Genomic DNA, 12037 nt, shown 5'->3' on the forward strand with positions numbered 1-12037 from the left:
GAACATTTCATGCAAAGATGGGCTTGATAAAGGACAGAAATGGTATGGACCTAACAGAAGCAGAAGATATTAAGAAAAGGTGGCAAGAATACACAGAAGAACTGTATAAAAAAGATCTTCACGACCAAGATAATCACGATAATGTAATCACTTACCTAGAGCCAGACATCCTGGAATGTGAAGTCAAGTAGGCCTTAGAAAGCATCACTACAAACAAAGCTAGTGGAGGTGATGGAATTGCAGTTGAGCTGAGTGACTGAACTGAACTGAACTATGATTATTCAGTCTAACTTCTTATTTTGAGGAAAAAAATGAAGAAAACGTAGTGAGCTGCTCATACGTTCACAAAATGGTTGACGTCAAATTTAAATTAAAATAGAAACCATATATTAAGTTGATTGATCTAGACTGAGTGTAAAATTGTATTAACCTATAACACTAATGACCTACATAGGCAACAAAATGATTTCTGAAGTAACTTGATTTTTATTAAAGTGGCTCCTACATGGCTAAGAAATAACATTTCCTCCATATAACAAGGTTGGCATAGCTATGACTGACTATAAAAAATAATGTTTTTACTAAAACAAATGTTTAAGTCTTTAAAACTTAAAAGAAGTAAAGAAGAAAAATAAGCAATCCACTCTATCAATAGTCTCTGAGTACTCTCTGCTTTAGAACATTAGATTGGTACCCTCTCTGGATCTTAAATTATTCATGTGTACACTTTAACTGTAAGTTATCAAATAAATATATAATCAACCATTCTATTAATAGAAAGACTTACTTATAGGTAGGAATAATCAGCTTTTTCATAAAACAGTTTTATATTATTAAGTAGTATCCTGAAATAGCCAGAGGTCTTAAAAATGAATTTGCCTTCATGGTACTTGTTCTCTTTTTAAATTATCCAACAAACAAGAAGACAGACGAGATAGACTTGCCCCCCTTACAAATGGTGATTTTCTGTAAACTGAGGAATATCATGAATAAAGCATTTAAAGAATATTATCAATATTCTTTATACATCCCCACAGTTAGACTGGCTTGCTGCTGCTGCTGCTAAGTCACTTCAGTCATGTCCGACTCTGTGTGACCCCATAGACGGCAGCCCTCCAGGCTCCCCCGTCCCTGGGATTCTCCAGGCAAGGACACTGGAGTGGGTTACCATTTCCTTCTCCAATGCATGAAAGTGAAAAGTGAAAGGGAAGTTGCTCAGTCGTGTCCGACTCTTAGCGACCCCATGGACTGCAGCCTACCAGACTCCTCCATCCATGGGATTTTCCAGGCAAGAGTACTGGAGTGGGGTGCCATTGCCTTCTCCGTAGACTGGCTTAGATATTATTAATTGCATCTACTAACATATTTTAATAAAGGCTGACAAAGGTTGGTACAAGGAAGAAGTTCAGATTCTCTGCAAACTCACATATTACAGTTATTCTCAAACTTGGCAAGCCATCAGAACCATGAGAGTTAAACAGGTATGCTGCTGATCTCCTATGCAATTATTAAAACCTGCACGGCACTTCACAAGACCTAAACACAGCATCTGACACTCACAGTATTAATGCAACTGTTCCATATCCCAAACTGTTCATTTTAAATGTAATACTGTTTATTTTAAACATACACATATATACTTTTTAATGTGAAGAAACCAGAGGATCTATACTGTGTAACATGTTTTCCAAGGGATTATAAATGTCTATTAATAAGGGCAATGGCACCCCACTCCAGTACTCTGCCTGGAAAATCCCATGGACGGAGGAGCCTGGTAGGCTGCAGTCCATGGGGTTGCTGAGGGTTGGACACGACTGAGCGACTTCACTTTCACTTTTCACTTTCATGCATTGGAGAAGGAAATGGCAACCCACTGCAGTGTTCTTGCCTGGAGAATCCCAAGGATGGCGGAGCCTGGTGGGCTGCCGTCTATGGGGTCACACAGAGTTGGACATGACAGAAGCGACTTAGCAGTAGCAGTTATATACATACATACATACATACATACATATATATATATATATATATATACTGATAAAGAAGGGTCACTAAAAAACACTGAACAGGGTAGACAGTATGCTATGGTATTTAAAGAAAAAGTATGGAGACACACACACCAACTCTTTGATTCTACTCACCTGAATCAAACATGTTCCAGTTGTATGTGCGTATATACATATACATATGTGCATACACACAGGATATGTATACATGTACACATACATAAATACTGTATATAAACTCTGTATACATATATACATATTACTTATCAGTTTATCTATATACTGAGAAAAGAAACTGGGCAGCTAAAATGTATGGGTGAGAAGGAAACTTATTTTTCACTGCATAATCTCTTGTGCCTTTTGAATTTTATCCTTATGTATTTTATCACTTAAAATACATTTCAATAGATGGGTTGGACAATATTTAAACTAAGCCAAAGGACATGCTTTTGATATATAACCATAACTTTAGTTTCTAATTAAATCTTATTGCTGTCAATATAATCAACTGCATATCTGAATAGAAAAAACTTTCATTAATATTTGTTTTGGGTGCTATTAACAAAGTATTACAACTTATCCAACTGAATACTTAAGGTCTATACATTATACTGCATGTTAATTATACCACAATTAAAAAACAGTATAAAACATCTTACATAAAAGTAAGGTGGTAATTAATCATTTTCAGCACATTAGAAGCTATGTGTGCGTGCTAAGTTGCTGCAGTCATGTCTGACTCTTTGCAACCCTATGAACTGTAGTCCACCAGGTTCCTCTGTCCATGGGATTTTCCAGGCAAGAAAACGAGATCTCCTGCAGGAGAGCTTCCCAATCCAGGATAGATCGTGCATCTCCTGAACTGCAGAGAGATTCTTTACCATTGAGCCATCAGAGAAGCCCAGAAACTATGGAAGAACTTACGAAAATACACTTCCTTTCAATTCCTTATTAGTAAAATCAGCATCACCTGGGAGAATGTCAGACATTCGAGCCTCAAGCCCTGTTCCAGAACTACTGAATGAAACCTGTATCTTAACAAGATCCCCCAATGATTTACAATACATTGAAGTCTGAGAAGCTCTGACAACTTATTAACCAGAATATTTATGGCTGAAATCCATGAAACTCTTCTACATGTACAATAAAGGTAGAGAATCACAATATAAGCACTGTTCCTTGAGAGTGAAGAGATGAAACGTTCTTTTTTTTAAGACTAGTTGCCAGGGCAAACGAACTCAATAATCTTCAGCTTCCAATAGCTCAGTTGGTAAAGAATCTGCCTGCAATGCGGGAAACCTGGGTTCAATCCCTGGGTTGGGAAGATCCCCTGGAGAAGGGAAAGGCTACCCACTCCAGTATTGTGCCCTGTAGTCCATGGGCTTGCAAAGAGTCAGACACCGAGTGACTTTCACTTTCACTTCATACACCCACTATCCTTATACTGCTTCGTTAAGTACCTATTTCTCTACAACCTTCTGTGTCCTTAGGAGGATTTTAGCCACCCTGACACTCCTAGCCATTTGATCTGCTAGGTCAACCATGTACATGCACATTTTTTGTCTGTATGCATGTATATACACACGTGTGTATATTCACTGGATTCCATATGAAGAAAGAGGAAAATAGAAGAAACTAAATCCGATCTTGCCAGTGGAATTACAAGTAGACTTAAATATTATATGCCAGGATCCCAAGAAAACAGAGGATCTCACTGAGAGGTTATGTCTAAGCACAACTTTATCAAAATATGAGGAATTTTGTAAATCTAAAATAAGACAATTCCAAAGAGTTAAAGAGTAAATATTGTTTTATCCCTCAAGGTACAGTAGAGCAAAGAAGTTATGTAATAATAGGGGATTTCAATTTGTGTGCTTCATTCAAAATAACAATTTGTTAAAAGACAAGATTTCTCACTAGTAATAAAGCAAGGAGTAGGATGTACTTTCAAACCAAATAGTTCAGTTAATAGTAGGTATGTGAGGGCTTGTGGGATATATTACAATTAAGAGGTTAATGAAACTGTAAACACCTGAACCAGAATATGAATCACCTATAATTTTGTAGGTTAGATCTCTCTAGGAATTACCATAATGACTGAAGAAGTTCTGAAGTTTGCCCCTCAAAGCTCAGAAGCCAGGAAGCCTAGGAAAGTATTTCCACAATTGAATGTAAACAGTGGCCCAAATTGGTTAAGAGGAGATATCTGGGGAAATAAAAACAAGGGGGAAAAGATACACCACAGAATCCAAAGCATAAGGAGGATAAATGTGCTGGAGCAAGAGAATGAATCATATTCACTAAAAGCTATTCATGTGAAAGTAAGATGATTCAATGATCTCTAGCAACACAATATTCAGAGATGTAATCTGATGTCTTCTAGCTCAAAGATTTTAGACCAGTGATTCTCTGCCATATGATTACAAGCTGTAAGCTTTTTAAAAGGCACCTGTACCTCTATCCTACCAAATTATTATATGCCCAAGAATGAGATGGCAATAAAATGGCAAAGAACATAAATGCACTCTTATTGAAGTGATTCTGATCCAATCTATTTACATATACATGACTTTAAACAGTAAATAAGCCACATTTGTTGGCTCTTTGAATTAAATTTTGGCCTGAAGATTTAGCTTATTATATATTGCAATACTGCCTCAAGTGAATGACTTTCTTGGGATTCAAGGGCTGAAGGCCCTAATTTACAGCCTTCAAAAAATTATATGTGGATATTTATCTTTATATGTGAATATATTGTACTAGACATACAAGGAGAAAAAGCAACTTTGCTATAACACCAACATTAACATTCCTACATTATTCTAAGCTTGATTTGTTGGCCTCATCTATGCAGGCCCTTTTGGGGGAGGCTATTATTCATATTTTAAATCATGCAGTATTTCAAGCATATGGAAAAATATAAAACCTTTATAATATTCCTATCCATCTGTTCTTTAATCTTTAAAAATAAATGCACAAAACTTGGAAATGGAAAAAATGGGAAGCAAACCCCCTTAAAACTAATTTTTTCATTTCCCTATAATGTTAAGATAATTATTTGTAAAATAATTACGTATTATTATTTCCTAGCTTTGTGACATTTTTGAGGAATTTTGGATTGATTTTCTTGTCAATATATGAAAACTAAAGTACCCTAGCCAAAACATGGTAGCTACATTCCAATATTTAATATCATTAAGTTCTTTATTTTATAATGGTTTTACTTCTCTAATGCATCAGAATATAGTAATGACCTTTTTCTTTCTTTAGGTCATCTCTCCTTGCATAATATATGCTCCAGTATCAGATTTTTCATGTGTTTGAACAATAGGCAGAGGAAAACAGAAATATAGTCATATGTACATGTCAAACATATATGGGTATCTATAAAGTATATAAAAACCTGGTTTCATACTAAATTTTGTGTGCTGCCAAGCTAGGCTCTACCTCTGACTAGTCAAGATCAAACAGATCAACTATGATTAATAACAAGAGAAGACAGCACAAAGATTAAAAAACAACAACCCAATACTCCCTTCCAACAGGGAGGTCAGTCAAGTTTTTCTACCAGTTATATTCTTAAGAAAAACCTCCTTTAAAGAACTGCAATTCAGGTGGAAAAGAAAAATAAGAAAGGAGTTAATTCATTTAACAATCATTTACCAAGCACTTACTACTAAGTGCTGGGCATAGGCACACTGTTAAGTGGTCAGTTTAAGATACAGTCTCGTTTCAGTAATTAAGAGACTATCCATACAACAAATATTTCTTGTGAGTCCACTACGTGTCAATCACTGTTGTGGGTAATGATGGAAGATAAAGCAGTGAACAAAACAAAGCCCTTGCTTTCATGAAGTCTCCACATGGTAAAGGAAACAAGCATATGTCAAATGGCAGAGCAGGGAAAAAGCTAAAAAGAAAAGTAAGTGAAAGTAAAAAGACAATAATAATGATATACATATTCATGCTGGAAGATACACCTAGTGAGAAAACTATTTTACTCTCATTTAATTGATATCTTTAAAGGTACTAATCTACCTTCCATATAGCCAAGTTAAACAGGATTTTCTCAGTCTCCATTTTCCTATACTCCAAGCATCTGACATTGCTAACCAATTTTGTTTTGAAACTCTGTTGGCTTACTGACAAATTTCCTATCTGGGTTCTTATCTTTTGCATTAGATTGGTATCAATATAAGCTGCACAATCATATCTAGGATTTAAATAAGATCTTCTATTTAACCAAAGGAAATAGATTCTAACTGATGTGGAAATAGATAGCACCTTGCAAAAAGGTTTAATTTTGTTCTTAATTTCCAATAGTTTTTAGAAGATTCTATAACAATATAACATTTATTCAAGGCATTAGAGAATAACAACATCAAAAACAAACAGCTATACAACATGTTACATTTCATAAAGTCCTTTTATTTTTTTACTACATTTAATTCTCATAAAGTGATAATACCCTATAAGGTAGGTAATATTTCCATACTGAAACACTTTCAGCTTTTCTATGCATAATGAGCATATGTGAGGAGGATTAAAGAGGAAAGGGCTGCTACATTTTAAATCTTAGGAAAGACAAAGCCTCTAGGCTTATTCCATTCCAAAATTATATTTCACACTGTATTAAGACATAGATAGGTTTTATCCTATGATGATTCCTTAAGCAATCTATTCAACCTATTAAAAACAAGATCCTGAGTTTTCAAAATGATAGCATTAAAAATTAGATTTAAATACCTATCCTTTACTTTTTCTTTAAAAACAATTAAAGGTATAATGAAAACCATTAAGAAACATCTGTTTTCCAGTATTCAAAAATAACATTTGATAACATTCTGGTATAGTATTTCTTTCAACTCATCTCTATTAAGTTTAGTAGTTTTTTAATTGCTCCACACTAACTAGAATATTTTCTAAAATAGAAGCTTGCTTTTTATTAAAAGAAAAAAAAGTAAGCAGGGGTGGGAGACAAAACTCATCACAATTACTGTGAAATAAAATCGAACACTTTTTAGAATTTTTTAAACTGTAATTTCAGGGTCATAAATGAAAAAAGGTAAAGTGAAACATTTATTCAATAAATATTTACTGTAACTACTGTGTACAAAATGAACAAAAGATTTTGTACTTTAAGCAGACTGGATGCTCACCTGTTCAATCTCTTTGGTTTTTGTTGCTATTGCTTTAGAGCGACTGGTTAGCTGACTGTCTTCGAACAATTCTATGCCATCTGTTGCATTTGACTCAGGTTCTACTGGATGGTCAATGAACAATGGTGCTGTGGATCCCGCCTTTAGAAGAAATTAGAAATCTTTCATTACTTTCTTAAAGGACATTAGCATTTTAGATGACTACATATAAGCACTAATTGGCAGATTATCTCAAGAGAAAGCACTAAATTTGATCTGTTATAAGAAAAGAAACACTTTTAATTTTGTTCTGCATAATGAACATATGAGAGTTTTCCAGGTGGTGCAGAGGTAAAAAAAGCTGCCTGCCAATGCTAAAGATGCAAGAGATGTGGGTTCGATTCCTGGCTCAGGAAGATTCCTTGGAGTAGGAAATGGTAACACATTCCAGTACTCTTGCTGGGAAAATTCCATGGACAAGAAGCCTGGCAGGCGACAGGCCATGGGGTCACGAAGAGTTGGACCCGACTGAGCACACATACACACAATGAAGACATGTGAGGAGGATTAAAGAGGAAATTCTGGCTACTTTTTAAATTATACATAGGACAAAGCCTCTTATTCATTCCAAAATTATATTTCATACTATATTAAGACAGAGCTAGAAGGTTTTGTCCTCTAACTACTTCTTAAGCAACTTATTTAAGAAACACAGAAGAACAAAGTTCAACTGGAAGAGAGAAGTGTGAACAAACATAAACAAAATAAACAGAAACATGGAAAAGGGCTCTACTTCCAGAAGTTAAAAACACCATTCCTCCTGTAGCCTAAGAATTATTGAAATAACTGAAAACAACTCCAACCAGCAGTAATAATTACTTCAACAATACTGTAACAGTTCATTAATGAGTAAATAATCCCACAAAAAGCCCAAGGTCAATTATTTTACTGTCTAAAAATACTTTTGTTGAAAAGAGAAAAACTAAATAAATGAAGGAAAACTATTAGGGAATGAATAAAGTAATAAATAAAGAAACTATTCATTAGTTTACTTAAAAGTCTGCTCTATGATAAATGCCAAGCACAGCTCAATGAACACTGGATATACCAATGAAAGGAACAGACAAAAGTTCTTGCCTTCATGGAGGTTACAGTAAGCAGTAGTTTGGAAAGAGTAAAGTTTGAGTTAATATATTTTAGTTGGGTAGGAGGTGAGGTAGAAAATAAGAAACTTGTACTTATTACAATTTATGGTTATTGTAACTGAAGTAGCAACAAACAGCAGTAGGTTTAAAAAGTCACAAGATATATACTAATTAGTGGTATTTTTCATCAGTAAGAGCAGTCACATTTCAATGCCTAGTGTGTTGTACACTGCCACAATCTCTTGAGAGATTAATTTGGCAGTATTTATCAGAATGTACCACATATCCTTTGCACTTGGCACCTTCACCTTTAAGAATTTAATTTACAGATAAAACACGTGCAATAAATGCTATGATATGGCTGCCACCAATAGCAAGTGGTTGAAAACAATCTAAATGTTCATCAAATAAATTATGCACTGTCTAGAACCAAGGAATACTAAGAAATCATTAAAACAACAACAACAACAAAACACACACCAGTCTACATATACTACATAATGTATCCAAACTTTTCTCCTGGCAAGGCCTAAAGGTCATTCCCCATAAATACACAGCCAACTGTGTCAAAAACAAAAGGGAAGAAAGAAATATGGGTGTTTATGCATTTATATGAACAAACTATTTCCATAAGGATATTATCTCTGGGGAAAAAAATTATAAAAGAGACAGTCTCAATAGGAATATCTTAGAAGAAACTGTACCTATTCCAATGCCATCTGAATTTCTGACACATGCATGCATAATCTACTTTTTTTAAAAACCTGGTTTTTACAAGTCTGAGTTACATATCTTAAGGGATTTAAATTTGAAGTATATGAATCATTTAAGGGGAGAGGATTCCGGGAAGATAGAGTAGAAAGCACTAGCAATCTGTCTCCCAACCTACACAAAAAACTACACTGGCAGAATTTGTCTGATTTAAGTACTATGAAACTCTGGACTCTGCTGAAGCCTTGTCCCATGCAGAGGAAGATAAATTGAGATTACATTCAGCTCTCAGCACAGTAGCAGCTGGCCATGTCCCACTCTGAGCCACTTGGCAGGGAGCTGTGAACATGTTCCTAGAGCAGCTTACACAGAGCCTATGGGAGTCAGGTTGGGCAAAAAGCACCCCATCCTCCAAAGAGCAGGGAACTAACTGTGCTCCAATCACTGATTCCTGCTTCTGATCAAGAGGTGCAGACAAAGAGGTGAACAGCCATTGTTACTGTACCTCCCCCATTGTTGCAAGCCCCACTTACTTTGGCTGAAGTGCCTTCCCGGGTATATAAAGGCCAAGCACTCTACCACCCCCCTCCCTTCATTTTTCATGTTTCTTCTTTTGGGAGCCAGACATTAAAGATAAGGATGTTTATTTAAAAACAAGTGTATACATGGGTGAAGACAGAAAGTAACTGGGTATACCAAGGGAAAAGCTCAGAAAGAACTGACAAGCCTTTAAAAGTTTTCACCTCAGGCTGATCCTCAGTACAGAAACAGTGGCCAATAATAAAAAAACGGTAACAAATAACAACTGAAAAACCCCCGGCAAGCCCTAGAAAAGAGGGAGAATATGACTGCCAGAGATACCACACTGTTAGAATCAAACAACCAAAGTGCACCAAAAAAAATTATACAAAGAAACATCAAAGTATGGTTTATTCAAAGAATTAATCAACAGAAACTACCCAAGAAAAAGACCTAATGGAAGATTTACTGGACAAAAACTTTTTTCAGACCTAAGAAGATCAATAATTACAACAAAAATGCACTAGAGTGATTCAAAGGAAGAAGAAAGAATCAGTGAACTTGAAAAATAGGACAACAGAAATTATCATCTGAATGACAGGGAGAAAAAACTTTGAAGAAAACTGAACAGAGCCTAAGGATTTGTGGGGCACCATTAAGTGGATCAATATATTGGACTGGTACAAAACTAACTGCAGTTTCAGACCATGAATTTTATATCATTATAACTAGGCTCAGACACATCTTTATTAATCAAAATAGGAACCATTACAATCAACACATTTTGACCAACAAGAAATAAGTTTGTTTCCTGTAGCACAAAAAACCAAGCTTTAGGATTTGATGAACTCTTGCAAAGTATTTTCTTTTTTTTGTTTTATTTTTTATTTATTTTTTAAAATTAATTTATTTATTTTTTACTTTACAATATTGCGGCAAGTATTTTCTGCCTCCTGCTAGTAGTAGAGACATCTTCTCTGCCAAAAGTTGTCGAGATGGTTGAAGGAATGGTAGTCAGTTGGCAAGAGACAGGTACATATAGCAGATGAGGCAAAACTTTGTAGCCCAATTCGTTCAACTTTTGAAGCACTGGGAGTGCAATGTGTGGTCAGGCATTGTCATAGAGGAGAATGGGGCCCATTCTGGCGACCAATGCTGGTGGCAGGCATTGCAGTTTTTGGTGCATCTCACTGATTTGCCAAGCATACTTCTCAGATGTAATGGTTTCACCAGAATTTAGAAACCTGTGGTGGATCAGACAGGCAGCAGACCATCAAACAGTGACCATGATCTTCTCTGGGTGCAAGCTTGGCTTTGCAAAGTGCTTTGGAGCTTCTTCTCGGTCCAGCCACTAAGCTGGTCATTGCTGACTATTGTACAAAACCCACTTTTCATCACAAGTCACAATCCGATTGAGAAACGGTTCGTTGTTGTTGCGTAGAATAAGAGAAGACAACATCTTGAAATGACAATTTTTTTGGTTTGTGGTCAGTTCATGAGACACCCACTTACTGAGCTTTTTCACCTTTCCAATTTGCTTCAAATACCAAATGACAGAAGAATGGTCAACACTGAGTTCTTTGGCAACTTCTCGTGTAGTTATAAGAGTATCAGCTTTGATAAGTGCCCTCAGTTGCTCACTGTCAATTTCCAGTGGCTGGCCATTATGTTCATCTTCAAGGCTCTTGTCTCCTTTGCAGAATTTCTTTCTTTTTTTTTTTTTTTAATTTATTTTAATTGGAGGCTAACACTTTACAATATTGTGGTGGGTTTTGCCATACATTCACATGAATCAGCCATGGGTATACATGTGTTCACCATCCTGACCCTCCCTCTCACCTCCCTCCCCATCCCATCCTTCAAGGTCATCCCAGTGCACCAGCCCTGAGCACCCTGTCTCATCCTGTGCAGAATTTCTTCAATCAACACTGCACTGTATCTTTGTTAGCAGTTCCTGGGCCACATGCCTTGTTGATGTTGCAAATTGTCTCCACTGCTTTATGACCCATTTTAAACTCAAATGAGAAAATCGCTCAAAATTGCTTTTTGTCTAACATCATTTCCCTAATCTAAAATAAATACAAAACAAATAGCAAGTAATATATCTTTAGCAAAAAATATAAAGTGATAAATGTGTATTAAAATGATGTATAAGATAACCACACTTATTTAAGAAGGTATTCCAATACCAAATAGCAAAGTTCAATGATGCAAAACAGCAATTACTTTTGCAACAATCTAATACACTTAAATACATACAATCTTCTGGGAGTCCCAAAGGAGAAGAGACAGAGAGAAAGATGGAGAGAAAATATTTGAATAAATAATGACTGAAAACTTCCAAATTTGGTCAAAGACCTGAATTCAAACATCTAAGAAGCTCAAAGAACCAAGTAAGATGAACTCAAAAAAGCTCAAAAGACATATTACAATCAAACGTTCAGGACAAAGATAAAGGGAGAAAAAAGCAACGAGAAACAAAATCATTAATACAAGAGGTCATCACTAAAATTAAGTAGAT

General features: G+C 35.6%; 1 protein-coding gene across 43 annotated transcripts in view; it reads right to left on the reverse strand.

The window, feature by feature from the left end:
- Positions 1–12037, reverse strand: part of PPHLN1 (periphilin 1) — a 169325-nt gene that overhangs the window by 51477 nt on the left and 105811 nt on the right. For all 43 annotated transcript variants that reach the window (XM_069584575.1, XM_069584570.1, XM_069584554.1 and 40 more), the window contains one exon: positions 7163–7303. In XM_069584575.1, coding sequence (XP_069440676.1) covers positions 7163–7303 — 141 coding nt within the window. The remainder of the gene's footprint in view (positions 1–7162; positions 7304–12037) is intronic.

This window comes from Ovis canadensis, chromosome 3 (assembly GCF_042477335.2).
Source record: "Ovis canadensis isolate MfBH-ARS-UI-01 breed Bighorn chromosome 3, ARS-UI_OviCan_v2, whole genome shotgun sequence".
Taxonomy (NCBI): Eukaryota; Metazoa; Chordata; class Mammalia; order Artiodactyla; family Bovidae; genus Ovis; species Ovis canadensis.